At 38.2% G+C, this 22,531-nt stretch overlaps 2 protein-coding genes across 2 annotated transcripts; both read right to left on the bottom strand.

Annotated features, from left to right (window-relative positions):
- Positions 1–9,707: 9,707 nt before the first annotated feature.
- On the bottom strand, positions 9,708–14,523 carry LOC119910822 (psychosine receptor-like). Its single transcript, XM_038729619.1, has 3 exons — positions 13,243–14,523; positions 11,220–12,128; positions 9,708–9,750 (listed from the first exon to the last, which is right to left on the bottom strand). The coding sequence occupies exons 2-3, from the start codon at positions 12,116–12,118 to the stop codon at positions 9,708–9,710; spliced, it is 942 nt and encodes a 313-aa protein (XP_038585547.1). The 5' UTR covers positions 12,119–12,128; positions 13,243–14,523.
- A 959-nt stretch (positions 14,524–15,482) lies between these two features.
- On the bottom strand, positions 15,483–21,544 carry LOC119910728 (B2 bradykinin receptor-like). The gene is made up of 2 exons (XM_038729516.1): positions 21,399–21,544; positions 15,483–18,895 (listed from the first exon to the last, which is right to left on the bottom strand). The coding sequence occupies exons 1-2, from the start codon at positions 21,416–21,418 to the stop codon at positions 17,863–17,865; spliced, it is 1,053 nt and encodes a 350-aa protein (XP_038585444.1). The 5' UTR covers positions 21,419–21,544; the 3' UTR covers positions 15,483–17,862.
- Positions 21,545–22,531: the final 987 nt, after the last annotated feature.

Consider the following 22,531-nt stretch of genomic DNA (forward strand, 5'->3'; position numbering starts at 1 on the left):
TTTGATACTTTGGCAAATTATTTGCATCCATCTGGTCTCCATCTAAATCATGACACTTTGCCAGAGTAAGAGTAACTGCACATTTTATTTCAAGCAAACTGACAGAAAAGGAATCATCAACTGATGTCAGCCATCAATGTGTTGTAGCTTTATAGCTTTTTCCCCTTTAAGAGAGCTGTGCAGTTTACCCCGAGTGGTGCTGCAGAATCACAAATCCATCAAACAAGAATTGTTTTAGAGGGTGTTGAAGAAGAGCAAAGACTTGTGTGGACCTGGAGTGGATGACCCTGCATGCGTCAGCACTCATCCTAATTGTATGACATCTGCTAGTGCTCTTAAATAAAGGCAATCTCAGTGAAGGTAGCCATAGCAACAACAGAAAAAAATACTTCTCTTTCATTTGAGTTATGAAGGTCACGAAACAAATCATTGCAAATAGATCAAGTATAAGAGTAGAGTAGATTGTAAAAGTAAACCCTGCCACTCTCAGTTCCCTTTAAACATTCCGTTCAAAATGGCCATGAATCATGGAAGGCTTCTGCTAACTCACCCCATATATTTATGCATCTTTAGTAATGCATAAAGCTTACATGTGCTACACATATAACAAGCAATGCTGCAGCTTTTCTCAGACAGAATTAGACTTGGCTCCCTCTTGTTTGTATAATTAGGACCTAAAACCATTCTTATGCAGAGTTCCATTTTGTGGAACTTGCAAAGTAGCACTACTCACTGAGTTTGTGTTTTCTCCAACTTTCTAAATAGAGGAAGTTTTGTTGCTATTTTAGGTAATCCCAGAAACAGCAAAAATCTGAAAGGACAAAAGAGGGAGAGCAGAACAGAAGTTGCATGATATAAAGGTGTAGTTTTTCAGTTAACTGGAGCTAATGTTAAGTAGATTAACATAGCTCAAGTACCTACATGAGCAACCCTATAGGTTTAGCCACTCCTGCCATGTGAGATTATTGTAAAAAGCAGAATTAACAAGCCACAATAAGGACCTTCATTTAAATGTTTTAATTTCTACTCAGCCCTGCAATGGATCGGCAACCTGTCCAGGGTGTACCCCACCTTTCGCCGATGTCAGCTGGGATTGGCTCCAGCCCCCCACGTCCTGTACGCTGGATAAGTGGTTGACGTTGGATGGATGAATGGATGAATTTCTACTCAAATTAAAGCATTCAGTTCATTACAATGATCATTCACCTCACCATTGAACGTAATATGCAATTTTTTTTTGCCACATTAAAAGATGACTGTGACAGTGAGTGCTTCTTGTTAGTGACAAGTCTAAAAATCACAGAAAAGTACTACAGAGGTAGATATTAAAAAAACAAAAAGGCATCCAAGAAAACAAAAAAACATTCCTCTTCCTATTTTCAACAATGAAAACAGGTCAAGTTGATACATAATAAGTCAAATTGATTACGTCTGCTCTGCACTACTGGAGTCTAAAAGCTTGGCTTGTCCAGCAGGTTTTTTGGTTTAGCTGTGCCATTTTAAATTATTAATTGTTTTCACATTTTACAACTTTTCTACACACTACAATGCTAACTTCAAAAGTTAGATGTATTTGATTTAAATTAAATGAGCTAGAGCAAGTTTATAACACATATGATGTAAGCAAAATAAAGCATTATTTTTAATTTATTTTTTGTTAAAATGAAAAAATACAGAATTAGATCTAAGACATATGATATTTCAAAATAAATTAAACACAAACATTGCTACATTATTATGCCGAGAGTTGCTACCCTCCTTTAAGTGATTAATTTCCCCACAACGAAGAGAGGATATTGCCAGAACAAGGAGTTGTTGTGAGGAAGGGAGAAGTGTGAAAGTGCTGAGAGCGACAGGGCGGATGTTGTTGGAGGGAGTGTCAGACAGTCACCTGGAGGAGCCCAGCGTGCTTCACATCAAATGCAACAGGAGAGGCATGGCAGATTTCAGCATGATAATATGTCTGGCAGCTGAGATACTGAAGTGAAATGAGTTGGAATATGTGATCTAAACCAGCCAAGAGAAACTGACAAATCAAATACATCATGTGACACTGAAGCACCACAGAAGGCTTCAACTCAGACCAGAAGTTGGGTTTGAACTTAACTGTTACTGGACTCCAACTGTTGCTGTTTAGCAGAGTTTCAGGAGCGGGACCACACATCAAGCACGTCATCGCCAGCATTTCCATAAATACCCACACGTCCTAAGTTTCCCCTTCGCCCTCGTATCCTGCATGGCTCTCGCATTCCGCAGACAAACCGAGACCAAGCAACACTGTGTCGAGCACGCTACGCTAACATCCAGTAACGCGAATTATTACAAGCTACTTCCATCCACTTACCTCTTTGAGAAGTGTCGGCACATCACTATCCCCATCGGACGCTGAATTATTCAGACGGACATCTTCAATGTTCACGTCAGCAGACCCAGCACCAGAACCTGAATTCTCTCCTCCGTCTAAACGCTTGAGGCACCACTTTCTACAATCCTAAAGTCGGCCAGGGAGCGGGTGAGTCCAGCCTTAACACCATCCGCCTTCCACGGTCCACTTTCCTCAACAATCAGAAACATTGCACCCGAAGAATCCCCTGCCTCTCATTGAACAACTGATCACAGCGTTTCCACGCGCCAGCGAGGTCCCGGGTCACACAGTCTTCACGAACTATAGCCACTCTTCAGAAAACGGTTAAAACTTTTCAAGCTATCATGTCAGCGTGCCATGCATCCAGTTCCGTCAACTTCCAGCAGCTACAGCAGCCAGTTCCATAGAGGGCCCCAGCACCAAGATGCTAGCGCCCACAGTCGTACACCTCGAACAACCTCAGCAGCCGACTTCAGTAGGGACATTAGGCACCGGGATGCCCACCGTCTGCTCCCATCAACCACTAACCTGACCGCACAAAATGGTCCATTACAGAGAACCATCCGAAAAGTCATTGACGGAAACCGTTTCAAAGGACAGGAACTTCTTGCCATTCTTCGCTTATCTTTCAATAGTAATCTCCAGTTCTGTTATAACTGACGCTAGCAGCATACAAGCTAACCGCTCAAGTACAGTTGTTTCGAGTTCTTAATCATTACAAGCTCAGCCATTTCAAGCTAACTTCAAGCTAACAGCCGTTTCGAGCTAACTAATAGTCGTTTCAAGGTAATTTCGAGCTACAAGCCATTTCAAACTAACTTCGAGCTAACAGCCGTTTCGCGCTTAGTTTGAGCGAGCTAACAGCCGTTTTGCACTTAGTTCGAGCTAACTAACAGCCGTTTCGGGCTTAATTCGAGCTAGCTAAGTCAGTCTTGAGTAAACGGTCATTTTTAAGCCAAGTCGTTTCAAGTAAAGAGTCGCTACCTAGCTATGTCGTTATCTAACCACGTCATTTCAAGCAAACAGCCATCAATGTGTTAAGTCACTTCGAGCAAACAGTCATTTCGAGCCATAGTCATTTCATGCCATAGTTGTGTCGAGCTAACAATCATCTTGAGCCAACAGTCATTTCCTAGCTTAGCCATTTTCCAACTAAGTCATTCCAAGAAGTCATCTTCTAGCTAATTTGGTTTGAGCTATAGTCGTTTGTTTCTTCTAAAGTCTTTCAAGCTAACAGTCTTTTCCTAGCTTTCGAGCAAAACTAGTTTTGAGCTAATCATTTCGAAACAACCCTGACACCCTATTCTGCAGTTATACAAAGAAGACTAATTGCAGGAAAATGGTCCCCGAAACTCTACTACCAGCATAACCCTCTCTCGGGTTACAGGCTTGCTTCGAAGAACTCAGCCACCGTCACAACAAGCACAACACGACCTCCCCGTCATTCAATCTCATCACCACTTCTCATTTCACCAACATGCCCACAGTGGCAATAAAACACACTCCACTGAAGTCCATCTTAGCGGAAGCACTGGCTTCTTTTCGAAACTTCCAAACGCATATATATATATATATACATATTATGGCATGCCGTTTAGGAAATAATATATATATATGAAGTTTGTCAGTCTGAATATATGGAATGAAAGTCTGAATATATTTAATGAAAGTCTGAATATATGGTATGGAAGTCTGAATATATTGAATGAAAGTCTGAATATATGGAATGAAAGTCTGAATATATTTAATGAAAGTCTGAATATATGGAATGAAAGTCTGAATATATGGAATGGAAGTCTGAATATATGGAATGGAAGTCTGAATACATGGAATGGAAGTCTGAATATATTGAATGGAAGTCTGAATATATGGAATGGAAGTCTGAATATATTGAATGAAAGTCTGAATATATGGAATGAAAGTCTGAATATATTTAATGAAAGTCTGAATATATGGAATGAAAGTCTGAATATATGGAATGGAAGTCTGAATATATGGAATGGAAGTCTGAATACATGGAATGGAAGTCTGAATATATTGAATGGAAGTCTGAATATATGGAATGGAAGTCTGAATATATGGAATGAAAGTCTGAATATATGGAATGGAAGTCTGAATATAGTGAATGAAATCTGACGTCAGTGATATGAAGTGTGACACTGTTAGTGAATCAGCAAGAACGTGTCCAACGTCCGCAATTTTGAGCAATGAAGAGATCATAAAAACACTGGCGAATGCATGTATGAGCCAAAATATTGGAAACCACATCCAGTACCGTTCTCCTGATCTAGAAATGTATTCCCTATTATCGTGGAAGACCAAATGCAGGAACCCTCCCAGTTCAGGCAGTTCCCGTTTATCAGGCAATCTGAAATACGCCTTTAACGTCACAGATGCCCCCCACAACAACCCCTATATACAATCTTCATATGTCCACCCAAAAGGGCTCAGGCAGTAACTTTTTAAAGAGTAAGATCCTGTGTTTAACCAGAAATAGCTGTTATATCGCTCTCTTCAAAGCCACCGAACTCCACTGACAAAAAATGTTACCGCTGCCAGGTTATTTTTTCTGTGACTTTGGTGTTTAAAAGATTAGTTCGGATGCGAACTAACTTAAGCTGTTGTGGGGGCACGTGTGAGGTTGAAGGCTTGTTTTCCTGATAAACGGGAACTGCCTGGCCTGGGAGGTTTCCTGCATTCAGTCTTCCACGATTAAAGAGAATAAATTATTTCATCAGGAGAACTACTGGATATGGTTCCCAGTATTATGGCGTGTACATGCATTTGCTAGTGTGTTTGTAATCTCTTCAATGCACCAAATAGCTGACACTAGATTTCTTACTTACTCCATACGGATTAATCACATCAAAAACAAGATGGCGCCAGTGCCTTAATGATGTCAGATGATGATTTCATTACATATATTCAGACTTTCATTCCATATATTCAGACTTCCATTCCATATATTCAGACTTCCATTCAATATATTCAGACTTCCATTCTATATATTCAAGGTTCATTCCATATATTCAGACTTCCATTCAATATATTCAGACTTTCATTCCATATATTCAGACTTTCATTCCATATATTCAGACTTTCATTCCATATATTCAGACTTCCATTCAATATATTCAGACTTTCATTCCATATATTCAGACTTTCATTCCATATATTCAAGGTTCATTCCATATATTCAGACTTTCATTCCATATATTCAGACTTTCATTCCATATATTCAAGGTTCATTCCATATATTCAGACTTCCATTCTATATATTCAGACTTTCATTCCATATATTCAGACTTCCATTCTATATATTCAGACTTTCATTCCATATATTCAGACTTTCATTCCATATATTCAGACAGACAAACCATAAATATATATTATTTCCTAAACGGCATGCCATAATATGTATATATATATATATATAGCCCAACTTCTTAGAGGCATTCAACGTCAAGAGACATTTCAAGACCCCGGCAGCTTTCCTCTTACAGCAGACTCTCTGTCCGGTCTGCATCCACACCATCTGCACCAGTTACAGCATCCCTCACTTGACTTGAACCTTAGCCGTCACTTCCACGCTCGCTCTCTTCGGTTTCATTTCACTGCATCTTTACTGCATCATTACTTCGGTCACTCCTCCAGGATCTGAGCTAACATTCAGGCTACTGCGGCGTCATTCCCGAGCATCAGATACCGATCATGCGCACCGGTCTTACAAAGCGTACCACCACTACACTAAGATCTCCAGATCCCAGATCACCCAATGTTCTCTCAAATAACTGGAAGCTTTTTGGGGGTCCGTCGTGCCCGGGTGCTACAGCGGATTTCCCTATCGTAGCTTCCCCACAACGCTTTCTAATGTCTGTTCAGCTACTGCAAGCTTCATAAATCTTCTGTTCATTAATCAATAAATCATTTAATCATACCTGTTGATTGTGGTCCTTGCTAGTGAATCAAAAATAAGAGAAATGCCTGAAGAAACACTTTAAGAAGATATCAAGTGTGAACAGACATCTACTGTATTTTCATTCACATTGATGCAGATTTTACAATAGGCACAATTTGAATTAATGTTATCATAAAATTGGGATACAGAATAACTCAGAGACAAATTGCAAATACTTGTAGTTAAGACACAAAACAAAACTTCCCGAAGGCCCAAAAATGCACAACAAAGAAACATTATTATTTTTCATGTGGACATGTCTCTTTACAGTCCATTATTTTTTGACTTCTTATAAATCTTCAGTCTAGCAAGAGTTTAAGAAATGTCTTAAAATGCAAATATGTGGTAAATCTAGTAGGTGAAGACTAACAGAGATAAAGAAGCATGTGTTGATGTCGATTTTCACATGAATGAATACAAGAATAGCTCGAAGAGCCTCAGTTGTCCTTACTGAAGGGCCTTTCTGAAGGGCTCTGTGGCACCTCTTGTAAAACCACAAATCAAGCCACTTATTGGAAGTTCTTCTTAACCCATAGATACCTTCTTCACCGCTAAATTCATTAATTTGGTAAAACATTACTCATATACGCACATATTCATCTATGGCTGAATTAAAGTTCTGTTGTTGCTGTTTTGTCTTTTAATCTGTACCCCATTTAAGTTAGACTGCCATCTATTTGTGTTCAAGATGAAAATAGTGAACTATCATTAGATGGCAGATTGGATTTTCATGAGCTTTGTATTTACATTATTACCTACAGTTGATTTATGAAGAATTGTGTAAAAGCTTTGATGCAAAGTGTAAAAGGGATAACTTCCCCTTTTACTGGGGGCCAAATATTTCTGTTGCAGTGCCTGATTTGGCCCACATAGATACCTTCTTCACCGCTAAATTCATTAATTTGGTAAAACATTACTCATATACGCACGTATTCATCTATGGCTGAATTAAAGTTCTGTTGTTGCTGTTTTGTCTGTACCCCATTTAAGTTAGACTGCCATCTATTTGTGTTCAAGATGAAAATAGTGAACTATCATTAGATGGCAGATTGGATTTTCATGAGCTTTGTATTTACATTATTACCTACAGTTGATTTATGAAGAATTGTGTAAAAGCTTTGATGCAAAGTGTAAAAGGGATAACTTCCCCTTTTACTGGGGGCCAAATATTTCTGTTGCAGTGCCTGATTTGGCCCACAAGCCACTATTTGCCTACCACCACAAGGCCTAACATGATATTAGATAATTAAAGTGTTTTATTTACCTAGCACTGACCACAATTATTTATCCCTCCTGAATTCATTTAACCACAAGACCTACTGAGGTTGGAAACCCCTTTTGTAAGAGAGCTGAGTGGCAGCAATAAAAATTGCATACAAAGCAATGCAAAACCAGACATATAGAACAATAATAATAACAAAGAGCGGACACAATAAAAATGGAGGCATTTACCATAGACTTAACAATGGTCTTTAATTCTGTCAGAAATATCATGTTTAATTGATTATGCTTAATCACGCTGATGATACATAATATTTGTTCTTACATAATGCATCATATACTGTATGTATCTCCAAAAACACTTTTCAATTTAAGATATGTCAGGAGTCACAGTGATACAAAGAGCTCACCAATGGTCTCAGCTTCTCTGCTCTCCAATGACTAAAGATAACTACCCTTGTGGCTGAGTCAGACTGCACACATCTGGCAAGTGGGAAAGAAACAAGTGAGAGAGAGAGAGCGGGACAGTTTGGATTATAGATTGGGAGAGAAGCTGTAGAGTGCTGTGTCTGAGAAAAGAAGATTTATTAAAGGTTTTAGATTAGAATAATGCATCATTTAAATACACAAAATCACATTGCAATGAGTGGCAGCAATGCAAAAAGGAAAAATATTTCAGCCTAATGAGGCAATGAGGAAGGAAATATAGCTGTGATACTGTATATTGCTAAAAGTTGATAAAACATTAATAACAGTCTGATTTAGTCATAATGTATATAATGTATTACATTAAAGTATTAAATACAATAAAGCTAGATATTATATTCTTAGTTCACATTCCAAATGGCTTATGTGATGTTGTTAAAAGACAACTATACACTGCTATATTTGTCAATCTGTTTCTTTTTTTTTAACACGTGAGGTATTTGGTTTAGATTTTCTCTGCGGCATGTGTGTGTATACATTACACCGACTATTCCCACACAGCCTGCATACCAGCAACCAGACACCAGGGCAGGGACTGACCAAAAGGTAGCTGTGCATCCTAATTCAAAGCTTGTAAGAGTTGGACCTCTTAATGATAAGATAAAAGGAATTATCTAGTCAGTATAGTCACCATTGATGTTTTGTCCTCAACCAACACTTTGACTGATCATGTTTCTATTACATGTGTGTGCATACTAATAGATCACCAGTGTAGATTGCAGTCCGACTCATTCATCATTCCTGACAGAGAGCAGATGGTCACACACGTGTACCTTTGAATCTCTGCCAACATCCAGGTCGAATCTGGGATTTGCTGACAACACCTATTGATTCTCAGTTACCACCACGGGTACTCTACATTTGAAGAAAGTTGTCTGTTACAGAGTCAAGGACAGTGGAAGGTGAGAGGTGACAAGATGGGCGTTCACATGGGCTTAATAGCCCCTTCTGCTGATGTAGCATTAGGTGATGCATATTACTGTATTTGACATTGATAGATGGATGGATGGATGGATGGATGGATGGATGGAAGAAAGCAAGAGGCAGGACAAAGACTCACGTGGAAGAGCACATGTCCTTCTCAGCCGTTGCTGTTATGAAGGCATGATGGCAAAAGAAGAAGGGGAGGAGAAGTGTCACACATTTTAAATACCTGAAGAGAAAAAATAACGTGAGATGCAAGGTTGTCATATTGTTCTCCTGTCAAAATAAAAATCTATTCTCACAGTTATATTATGGGGACTCATCTACCATCAGAAAAAAACAGCCGGCCCCTACAAGGTTACTATTTAGTTTTTTAAAGATCTATGTATCTATATCAAAGTCTGTGTGTTTATGTTTGTGTGTTTGTAGGTATGTGCATGTGTGTATGAGCTGCAGGGACATGTTTTTTTCTGTGTGTGTTTCCTGTATTATGCACATACCAGAAAGTACACCACAAACCTACATGGTCAATATCTCATGATGCTAAAATAAGGATAAAACAATAAAAAAGGAAAATTCATATACATTACAATACATTCATTTTTATATTCGGTGTAATTGCTATAATAAAATAGTACAGTTTATGTAATGAAACATTTTGTGCAAAGGCAACACATAAGAAATTTTTATCTGAATATTTCAAGTGTAGTGTGGACAGCTTGCTGCACTTCCATAATTGTCCACTAGACAGCCTTATACATCCACGTTTATCTCAATGCCACACCTTAGACACATCCTAAAGATAAAAAAACTTAAACATATTCTGAACTGTTTTCAAATACATACTTGTGTACATTTTTATGTCTGTTAACAGACTTTTATACATGCAAGATTTTATTGGCTAACTTTTCATTTTAAAATAATAGTACTTTGTGGGATAATCACCGGAATCAGAAACAATCCTTCTTATGACTTTTATTTTTCCTCAGGAATGCAGGAAATTCTATTTGTTGATATCATGAGCAGTTTGTGCCCATGACAAGAATTTAAAATAACATTTTCCTTACAAAAACCCCTAACAAACATACACAGTTTCATTTTAACATGAGGTACCCACAGACTGGACTATGGCATTTGAAAATTTGCAAGCTGTCATTACTGAAATTATTCTTGAGCTCTTCTTTATTTTCTAATTCACAGCATTTTAGATCATAATGTGATGGTAGTTATTTATCTTAACTACACACAACACATGTAACACATATGTACCATGTTTTGTGATGGAATAAAGGAACAAATAAAATGTGTATGTTAAATGCAAATACATTCATAATATCTGACCAAAAATACAAATAGTGTGTCAAAAAAAGCTGAACTGAAACCACAGTCAAATATTATTTTCCTAATCACACATTATTTAAATGATGCATGGCATCACCTTTGCATTTAAATCCCTTTATTTTCTTTGGACTTGTCTGGGGGAGGTTTCACAATGGTGGTGTTAAATACTCCACCATGGAACAGCTGTTCTCCATGAGTCACTGCTGATAAAGGGTATATGCTGATGTTATTAAAGTACCTTGATAGCAGAGATGTGCAGTACAAGCAAAGCAAACTGTCATTTTAAACAAGGGGGTGGGCAGACATAATAATGGTAACACAGATCTGCAATTGGGAATGATCAACTTTGAAGCCTATTTGGTAGCCAATTAAGACCCAATATGCAACTTACACAAGTGAGATACACAATACTGAGAACATTTGACCTACTGTGAAAATATAGGAGACTTGTATCAAGCAGTTTAAAAAATATTTGCATTTTTAACAGATGTTGGATTTCTCAATGAGGGAGAAGGTGAGGATGTAATCTTTACATTTTAAAGGGGGTAACTTCACTTTTTTTGTGGAAAAATTATTATTCAAAGCAGAGTAATTTAAAGATTCATGTGTTCATTAGAAATGTATGGGCTTGGAGCAGAGTGCCACAGACAAGGTATCAGAAAGCTCTGAGAGACAGACTAACCCATTTTTGTTTTGGGTCTTTTATATAGAATATAGAATATACATAGATCTACATTTATTTAAATAGACCTACAGCTGACATCATTTTTGAAACAGTTTCTGCAATTGTGTAAACTTTTTATTATTGACTATTCTCCTCTGTTTAATGTATAACTGTCTTGTGCTTTATTTAACCTACACCACACCATCATCTTTGCTTCTCTTCTTAACCTGGAAGAAGAGAACAACCTGATTGACATTTGCCTTCCCGTTCTAGTAATGAAGCAGTAAAGGAGAGGGTCTGCAAGGCAGTTCAGGCTCGAGATAGCTGTGCTGATCTTGTACGGATAGAGAAGCCACGCAACATTCCTGCAGTCATCCACTAGTGTGCGGAGAAGCATAAGGACGTGAATAGGTCCGAAGCAGAACAAAAGGCAGAGCAGGACAACTGTCAGCAGCTTTGAAATCCGTTTACGTTCCTGTTCCTCTGTGGCCTGGTTGGATTTCACTGCCTCACAGATCCCCCAGGTGGAAAACATCAGCAGGAGAATGGGAACAATAAAGCCCAGGAAGAAACGTGCTATATTAGCCCGAGCCAAGGTTTCTGACAGTGGGACGAAGATATCAAAACACACCGAAGACTTGTTGTTTTCATGGTATGAGTCCTCCCAGGTGATGGTGGTGGCATTGAAACAGACCACCAACACCCAAATGGAAGCGCTGATTACTGCTGCAGTGCCAACTTTCCTCAAGAAAGTGTACTTTAATGGGTGAACCACTGCCAGGTAGCGGTCAACAGCAATGCAGCAGAGGAGAGCATCGCTGGTGTAAAAGTTAGTGAAGAGAAAGTAGACAGATAGCACACAAACGTAGCCACCGTGGGCCCAAACACCTGTCCACAGAAAGTGCAGCCACAGAGAGAGGACGATGGTAAAGGTCAGGTCACTCAGGGCCAGGTTGAACAGATACACACCCAGCTCGTTCTTCTGTCTAATGTGCTGCCAGGACACGTAGAGGGAGAAGACGTTGGATGGGATGGCAGTGACGATGATGGCCAGGTAGAAAAATAGAAACGGCTTCCTCCTGGATGAGCTATCAGCCGAGTAACATTCTGAATGATTGGTGGCCAGGGTTAAGTTTTCCATTGCAGATGTGGTGTTCATATGCTCACACCTTGCAGAGAAACATGGAAGGAACAAAGGAAGGAATACAACAATGCATATGAATACCTAAACCTTAGGGGCGCTCTACACATTAAGTTCAGTTTACTCATCAGGGAGTTCAATTAAATAATGTCTTCTGTGGCTTTGTGAGCTTAAAATTAAACTCTTATGTAGTTAGTAAGTATTTTGATTTGGTGACAACAAACTGGGAGTGTGAAGTTTGAAAGACATGGCAGTTAGCAGTCAGTGAGAATCTTTTTAAAAGATGCAACTGAGCTGCAATATGGGAAATGTAGGTTTTAGACTTGACCCATGCTTGAGAGTGAAAGTCAGGATATCTCAGCCTCTGCTGTTTTTATTTTTTACCAGTCTCATGTGAGCCACCCAACTTCAGGGAAGTGACATACTAAATCACTGGGGTCACCCTTAAAAATATCACACAAGGAAGTTTGCTCATTTCAGCAAGTGAATCACAAATAACATTACCTCACACTGATGAACATTTTCATGGCAAAGTCTTGAAATTTGTTTCCTCCTTCCAGGAAACCTTTCGTTTCAGTAAATTTCAGTAGATTTGGAAAATCAGCTTGCACAATTTAGTAACTTAAAGTCCAGACTGGTCATCTATCAGTGTGACAATTTAATCTGCTTTCTGTTTTGTCAAAGCTACTTCATTTGTCAACAGCTCAGTCTGCCTAAATTCAAAACTTATGTAGCCAGTTCTTAAATCTCTGATGTTGCACTTTTTTTGCCTGCACCAACACTGAAGGAGGTCATTTTACAACGCGTCCTGCTGGCAAATGCATTACAACATAACAGCAATGTTACAAAAACAATTATTGATCAGACGTTAACTGTAATGGATTATCTATTGTAAAACAAGTGTCAAGTCTAAATGTAGGTTGTTGGGGGTTTTTTACACTTTGCTGAAATGAATGTTAACTAGTGACCTCCTGGAAGATGGGATATCAATTAAAAAACTTCCATCCTTTGAAGTGCATTAGCTAGAATGGACCTATACAATATAAATGGGCTAAAACATGAAAAATCTGTGTGTCAACCATAAACATTAAGAGTATTTTATAAGGAAAAGCACAATTCAACTCAGATGAAGTTGTACTTACTCTTTATTCAGTTGTAATTCTGCTCCAAATTCTGTCCATAAAATTCATTATTATTCAAATGAAAACATTAAAACACATGCAGAGTTGACTCATTCAGTTGTGAGGTCTTCCACTGCTTAATCAGTCAGCTTTAAGGAACAGGAAGAGTATGCAGCTGCCTCCTTTTTGTCCCTGACTACCGTATGCAATGTACTGGGTGACAGGCCATGACAGAACAAACTACCGGTGTTAGAGGCCCACATGGTAGATTTAATTAGGGTACTAAGTCTATATGAGACTGCTTGTCTTTATGTGGTGTGTCAATATTGACATGGACTCAGGTAAAGGTAATGCTGATTTTTGTCTGATAAAGGAATACATATCAGCTTGACTAATTGTTTCCATAGCGCAGTTATGTTGTTATGGCTGGTTGTTATGTTTGTTATGGCAGTGCCTACGTGCTACTTTTTTTTAGTCTGCCTTAAAAACAATGCTCACATGTCCATTATGTGCATTGAAAGTGTCACTGGTTGCTGTAATTGTTCCTTCTGTCCATATACTGAGATCCCTTTTTAAAGCAATTTCAGCATTATGATGGGGAACAAAATCCACAGTTCCCGTTCTTTGTAAAAATCAAAGGTTCAGCCAAAGTTAATATGAGGCTCCAGCAAAGTTAATAAAATAAAATAAATATATAAAATGGAGATCTTCCAAAGTCACAAAGTCTTTTCAGTACCACATTTCTTCTTTGTGTTACTATCGCTCCGCTGTGGCTCAGCAAACAAACCCTGTCTGTGGAAGCACGAATTAGGTATTTTGGACTAATAAGACCAATTTCCCTTTTAATGTACATATAATGTGGCAAATACATCAAATAATGTGGCATATACATCCACTAAGATAGACTTGAAAAATGTGAACAGATCCTTTCATGCAATAATGCACCAGAAAAGACAATCTGTTAAGAATTATATATGTAAATGTGACCTTGTTTACACCACAGAAAACAGTTGTACATGACAGTAATAAAAAAGATGATTTGTCCCAACAAAATGTCAATACAAGGCAACATAACAATATCAGTAAAAAGGCATCAGAATCTGAACACTAAGTTTCCACCTCGTAAATTACACAGTCCCAGTCATTTGTTTTCTATTTGGTTTGCACTTGTATGTTAAAAATAAAAAAAGTTCAGTTCCCTGACTGAATTCCAATAGAGCTCCTTGACCAAATCCATTCATAAAAATTCATTTACCTTTCTTGGGAGCTTTCCTAATCTATTTCTGAGCACTCTCATTGATTGAACAGTATTATAGGATCCAGTGTACTGGTGATCGTGACAACTGTGACCAGGTATGGATCTCTGAGCCTCATAGCCCAACCCACGACCTGGCTTCTTCTTGTGTCATGGTTATTCTCGCCTCACATAAGTATTTTGAGGAGAAGGCTTGCAGCACCCCCGTGTGGTAAAGCAAGATAATGTGGATGGCAAGCTCCAAAGTCCCACAGCAGTACTCAAAACTGCAGCTGTCCGCACCACTCTGACCCAGTGAAAGTGGAGAGATGATAGACCAATGTTAGGAAGTGATCAAGGGATATTTTAAGTTCACTTTTAATGCATATTTTGTCTGATAATACTGCTAAATGGGGTTTTAAATGCAAGACTTTTAGTTATAATGGAGTATTTTTCTAACCCTGACCCTACTTTTTGAAGTTGAATAGCATGTATTTGCATGCATATAATTTACTGCTGTCAGTGCCATTGTGGTGCTGGGAATGATTTTCTTAGTTCAGTTGTGTTTCCATCCATCCATCCATCCATCATCAACCGCTTATCCTGCGTACAGGGTCGCGGGGGGCTGGAGCCAATCCCAGCTGACATCAGGCGAAAGGGGTCCAGGGGTACACCCTGGACAGGTCGCCAGTCCATCGCAGGGCCACACATAGACAAACTAGTTGTGTTTCATAAAGTTGAAATGTGGCAAAGCATTGTGCTTGTGTTGAGACAAGACAGGCACAGACAGCTTGCTAAGCAGCACTTCAACTGGAACTGGAACAAGAATCTGTTGACGCTAAGAATGGTTTCCACTGAAAGGACACAAACATGTTCTTCCATGTTTAGTCTAATATTTAGAGATCACAGCTCACCAAATAAAGGCTTGTTAGAGGTGCTGGAGCTGTGATTCAATGTAAAAATAGGAAAGACATCAACCCACTCCGATCTGTACAACATGTGTGCAACACTGGAAATCAATGAAATATTATGGGAAAAGGGTTGGCTTTATTTTATATTTTAATAAGGATGGATGCATGCGCTTGTGGTTTCTAACAACACAATACACTGTACACTTTAATACAGACATATTTCAACAAATACTAGGAGAGGCTAACTTGACGACATAAACAATGTTTAATCTTACTGAACAAAGTCGTGACACTGTTCTGTGATGTGCTAAATCAAATAGAAACTCCTCTGAGCCTGAGAGCATCAAAAGAGTATTTCATCAATTTAGCATTGCCCTTCTTTGTAACATGTAAATATGTTTACTCAAGTACTGTACAGTACAAATTTGAGGGACTTTACTTGAGTATTTTCATTTTATGCAGCTATCCCTCCCACCCTACCCAATTAGCTGGACACAAAGCTGAAAACAAGGCTCATTAAAAGTTGACCTTTTACAGATATGTAGTTCTCACAGAACAGCAACGTTATAGTCTTATAAAATATGATGCATTACTTTAGATATAACTACCCAACAATATATAAAGTAGTTAAAATAAGCACAAACCTACAGAAGTAATATGCAATATACTCATTAATGCAGCAGTATTCAGGAAAACATTATATATAATAGTAAAACAATGACAGTGACCAATTTATTGTGGAATGTGTACTTCAACTTTTGTTAGTTTAAGTAATTTAAATGTACTTAAATAAGGTTTTGAATGCAGGTACGACTTTTACTTAAAAGTACAATGTGTAATTCCTGGCCACGTGTTCCAAACAGATATTTTACCTCCTCCTCCCCCTCAGCAATTCTAATCTCTAAAAAAAAATTCTGCTGCTCTGCTTTTGTCTGATCACATGTTAAGATTAGAGCTGCTCTTTATAATAACCTCTTGAATTAAGCTTTGTACATCTACATGGATTAGTTGGCGTCGCTTTGTCTGTAACAATAAAGTTATGCCACTTGAGGCAATTTATCATATTTCACACTGCTCCTTCTGGAGGCACAAAAGGCTTCATACAACTTTTTTTCACATATGCAATGGTACTCCCAAAACTTGTAAACAGACGTTGATGTGTAAAATCAGCACACTTCCCAATTTTAATATTAATCTGTTTTTTGTTTTTTTTATCACATACTTTCACACTTTTGGTTATACTTCCTATTGACACTAAAAGATTGCACTCACCATGTTACTTGCTAAGATCTGGGGACACTGAATTGGTGAAAATGCTTCTGGGGACTTGGAAGAACCATGAGCTGTTAAACAATCATAGAAATTTTAAACAAATAACGTGATGTGATAGTTTACACACTGACTTGTTCTACCAACATTGCTGTGTGTGCATACAGGTTTCCTATGCAAGGGATAATAACTCACGTTTACTTCCAAATAAAGTGTCTTGTAATCTGTAATCTGACTACAGCCCTGGCTTGTTTATAACCTTCCTGATTGGCCGCTGTTGCAGCGATGACACTGTGTTCCCAGATCTCAGTAATTAAATTGGAGAGATAAGTTACAATAACACAGAAAATACATCTATGAAAACAAGAACCGAGATGTAATACCAAAAAGCTTTGTATATATTTGTGTCATGTTGAACAGCATGTCAACAGCATGTCTGTAAAAATTCACATAGGTGAAAGTTTATTCGTATACTGTGGATAAGCAAAAGGTAAAGTCTTTTGAACCTCAGGTGATACTTGAAATTGATTAAGCAAATAGTTTCACAATTGAAACATAGAGGTTGTTTCAGGCACAGTGTCGTGTGTTGTCACTGTAAAGAGATACTGGCTGCAGGGTTCGTTTATAGGTGTTAATAAAATAAAATATGACAAGACAGTCAGAGCAACACAATGTACAAAGAAACAGATTCAGACACTTATCCACGGACATGCATACAGACAGGCCTGGAACATTTTACAATTAAAGTGTCATATTAAGACTGTAAATTTGTGCAATTAAACACAGTGACACAAACTGTGTTTTCATCAGTTGAATACATTATTTCCATTTTCTTAGTTTGTGCCCATTAGTTATGCAATCTAAAACACAATCTGGTAGAGCTGTTTAATTATGTAGCAGCGCTATTATTGTTCTAATTCAGAAAGCATTTCTGATGGAAGTAAGTGTTACAATGGCAGAGCTGGTAATTTGAGTCTCACTTCCTGGAATGTTGCACAATGTCAACAGGATATCACTAGAAACAATCAGTTGTAATCCTGACATGACATAAAATGACCACACCTTTGTTGAGAAAGGCCAGATACACATAATCCTGATCTCTCATTTGGAGTCAAATGTTTTTCTTCTGGGGAAATAACAGCTCATTTCATTATGTGAAATTATGAAAAAAAAACAAAAAAAAAACAAAACAAAAAAACCATACCCTTGCTTCTCCCCCCCTGCAGATCAACTTGAGACCAATTTAAAACTTCTCAACAGGTTGGAGCGTGTGGAGTTGATGGTGAGGGTCGACGTTCTCTTATTGCTCCACTGAGTGAAGAGTTCCTTAGCTCTCTTTCGGAAGTTCTTTCCTACAATGACGTATAAGATGGGGTTGAGAACACTGTTGAAGAATGCTAAGTACACAAAGAACTGCAGACTGATGGATTGGACTTTGATGATGATACACGCTTGCAGGACATTTGCTTTTATGAGCAATTCTACTATCTTAAGCAGGCGGAATGGGACCCAGCAGATCAGGAACGCCAAGAGGACCGCCAGCACCAGAGTGGTGGCCTTATGCTCCACTTTCTGGGAGTTTAGCCCCTGCATTAACCGGTTATTCAGAGCTTGAATAATCTTTATAGTGCAGTAGCAAATAATGGCAATAGGGATGATGAAGGTGAACGTAGTCAGCATCCCCTCGTACAGCAGCTCTTCATTGATGTTTCGGTATTTAAGATAGCACTTAGTAAAATTCAAGCCAGGGTCATGTTTCAGATCCCTGAAGATGAGTGTGTGGACACTAAGGAGGAAGCCCAACCCCCACACCAGCACACAGCCCAGTTTGGCATTTCTTGGCCTACGCATTCTTTCATGGGACATTGTATGCACCAGTGCCACATAACGATCTATGCTAACCAGAACAAGGAAGTAGATGCTGCAGTAGACGTTCATAGTAATGCCCATGTTGAAGACTTTGCACAGGATCTGATCAAAAGGCCAGTTGAAACCATTGGATACATTGACAGCCCAGGAAGGCAAACAAGCCATTAGGACAAGGTCAGCAGCAGCCAGGTTGCTCAGGTAGATCTCCGCCACGGTGCAGGCCTTCTTATGAAGCCAGAAAACCATCAGGACAAACAAATTAAGCACGATTCCCAGCACCGTGATAATCAGGATATACAATGGGATCACAGTGTAGATCCATTCATGGTTTTCTCCTGTAGGACACGTAGTGGCATTTGTGTGGTTTTGGACTCCATGTGTAGTTGTCGGGCTGAAGTTAGAGATAGAGGAAGGCAAACAAGACAAAACATTAAAACAAAGACAACTAGAAGGTCACTTTAAACATGTTCTTTAAGATGTTGTTATAATCATAACATAGAATTCTTAGAAGCAATGACCACTGTCAAACACTGAGGAATACTGAATACTCAGTTAATGACATCTACTGTGAAATATTCAAGCTTGAATGACAAAGAACACCATAAAGCATTTGCGTTTTCCCAGTTTGATGTTGTTCCTAGAGAAGTTTTTGTGGATTTTAGTGGCAACATTTAGCCTCAATGTGAGTCCATTTTACATTGATCTTGTCTGTGAGAGCTCTTCAAGATAGCTAAGGTTTGATGAGTTCTCATAAAACTCAAACAACAAACACTCAACAAAACATTGGCATGGCTGTGTTGGTTGAAAATTAATTAAAATGGAGATTTGTTTTGGCAAATTAACTCTTCTCATTTACAATTTCTCATTTGTATAAGTCAATATTTAAATAGATCATTAAATTACTTATTATTAACTTGTAAGCACATTAAAAGCTGATAAGTGCTGTTAAACTAAATAATTGTCAGACTTTTTAAAGGGGTCATAAATTATTTTGTTTATTAGTTTGATATTTTACTTAATCGACTTATTTTTGGCATGGTGAGATGACACAAGATGATTGATCAATTGCAGAAAAGCCAGACTGGGTGCAATTAGAGTCTTCATTGTGCCAATACCACTGGTTTATGTAGCCTTGACACGCATTAGCAATACAGTGAGTTTAAATATAATACTTAATCATTCAATGAGAATTTGGGCTCGGTTTAGAAAACATTTTGGGCTGTGAGGAACTTATAACCTCTCCCCCATTAAGTCAAATCATTCATTCATTCCCTTCTGTACAGATCCTGCATTTACTTTATGGTTTAATAAAGGAATTAGATCGATCCATAATCTTTTCATAGGAGACAAATTTGCATTATCCTATATATACAATAGAACCATTTCTCCCGTTACTGACAGATCAGTAGCTTTTTACAAAACCTTTTAATACATTTTTAGATAAGCCCATAAAATCACATGTCGACCATATCCTAAAAATTAGCTCAGACCATAGAGAACTGATATCCCAAAATTATATGCTCATTAACAAGATGAATTCACACTCCAATGACTCCTGAGACTCTGGGAGTTTTAGTCCTCTAGTCCGTTAAACATGGCATAATACAACTGAACCCATAAATGCACTGTTACACTGTTTAGTGAGCGCCCCCCAAGCAATGAAAAAGGTGAAATATATCCAGGACTTAGATGTTTCCTCAAACACTTTATAGTGGAAAAAAAAGGAATAGTATGAGTAACACAAGCTTCTTCGACAATGAGAAGCAGCCGGTAGCTCCGTCAAACTTCGCAACACTGTTTTTGTCATTGGAAGATGAAGACGGGGTGTTTGGATTAAAGAGCATCAGACCAAAATCCACCCGGCCCATACAACCGGACCAGCCACCACATCCGCAGGTGGTCCATGTTCCGAGCTGCCAGCGCAAGACTCTGACAAGATTCTGCTGTATAATGACTAATAAACAAACTTGTACCTTGTACTTGTAAAAGATAACATTCACTGGGATGCTGTGCTGGCTGCAGGGGTTAAGGTGCTGATCATAAATTGCAATGTTGTCGGCTCCCATCTGGTAGGGGGCCTTTGTTGCGTGTCTCCTTTTGTATGGACTATGGTTGCATTTGTTAAGTATCTTTTTCTGTGTGTTGCTCTTTGTGCGCAAATTTTTGAAAGTATTCAAATTGCATAATACATTAATTTAAATGTATTTTATTTAATACAAGTGTAATTATATTTGTTACCAAAACACAAACATATTTTTAGTAATTTCCTTTTGTGCGCCCTGACCTATTACTTAATAGATGTCAGACACATAATATTAAAAGCAATATTAATAGCAATTGCAGAAAAGGCTGTTTATTTGTCTACCAGTAACAACATAACAGCATTTATTTGACATTTACCGCATCCACACTTGCATATGCATATCTTCACTTACAGTTGCAGTGTTAAAATCCTTGCAGTTTAAAACTTCATAGATTTATGTATCAGCACAGTAAAAACAGTACAACGGTTTTAAATACTTGTCATAGCGGTCTTAATGCTTGTTTACTGTGGCTAGACATCTAGCTCTAACCGTGCTGAGACAAATATTCTGGCAGAGCTGCAGTCTAGATTTGGGCATGTTGGAACAACATATATTTTGGCTCGGGCAAGTTGTGCCTGTATGCAATGCCTAGATTTGCCCCTTTTCTGTTTAGTTTCTTTCATTATGTGTTTGTATACTGTCATTCACAGACAATGTTAACGCATTACAACATTATTAATGTTGAACAATGTTGCCAATGTCCCCTGTTAATATTCTAACTACAGTCAATAAAGGTAAAACATAAAAAAGTAATACAGACTAATAAAAAATAATAACACAAATATCAAATAAAGCTGATGCATTCTGTACCTTGTGGGTTGAAGAGCCATTCCTCCTGAAGAAGTCCAGATGTAAAAAGCCCAGATACTACACTTTACTGTTCTACTGCCTTCTGAAACTACCCTCTGTCTCTTTCTGACTCGCTCTCTTAAAGCAGGAAGTAAACTGATATTAAAATGATTTATTGCTCCCCCTCCCCCTTCATTCTGTCCCTCTCCTGTTTTTTCCATCTTCTATTAGCATTGCAGTCAGAGCATGTCTGTCTCTTTCCATTAAAGTTTCTTTTTTTCATCATCAAGGTCAAGATTGTTTTCCAATATAGTGATGTCTAAATGTGGAAGTTGTGGGAACACAGATGGGGTTGGGGTGAATAACCGTAATGTGATGTTTGTGTGCAGCTCCCAGATCAACAATCCTGTCAAGTTGCTACAGTAAAGAGTCCTTAGCAGCCTTTGTTATGTTTAATGTCACTGTCATCAGTAAGATTTCCTTAGTAAAAATACATTATAAATAAATAGATGCAAACATGTTTTTGTTGTGACATTGTGACACAAGGAAACAAGGCTCACACTGGCAGTAAATAGTTTAATGTGAAGCTTTTATTCTTTCTAAAAATATATATATATTGGGGGAATGTTTCTTTCTTTATTAGATAGATTATGGTACAGGGTTAAATTGAAGACTTTACAAGACTTTTTATACCACATACAATACCCTTTTCAAAAACATACTGTTGCACATTCAGTATGATGTAAACCTATAGGGACTAGAATTATTTATTCAGTACTTACCAGCAGTGTATAACAATAATTCCCAATGAATTTGCACTCTTACCCATCTGCGCCAGGCCTGGTATCATCAAATGGCATATGAATAACTGTCAAACTGTGGGCGTGTCTGTTCTGTTTTGGTCAGTCGGTTGTTTTCAGTCAGTCATGTTATTTATAGTTTGTTTAGTATCTGTCTTATTGTCTGGGGTTCTGTCCTGTGTCCAGTATTAGTTATATAGTTAGTCTGCGTTTTGAGTTTCAGTTACTTCTTGTGTTTTTCCCTGGGTAGGGTCTCTGAATGGCTGCTGGGCATTTAGTTTGTGCATTGGAGTCTGGGGGAGGCATTTCCTCGTTGGCTTGGAGGGACCCGTTTGTGTTCCTGTTTTGCTTCGT

Source organism: Micropterus salmoides, unplaced genomic scaffold (assembly GCF_014851395.1).
Source record: "Micropterus salmoides isolate LMB-PRFRI ecotype aquatic unplaced genomic scaffold, ASM1485139v1 Ms_hic_scaffold_19, whole genome shotgun sequence".
Lineage (NCBI taxonomy): Eukaryota > Metazoa > Chordata > Actinopteri > Centrarchiformes > Centrarchidae > Micropterus > Micropterus salmoides.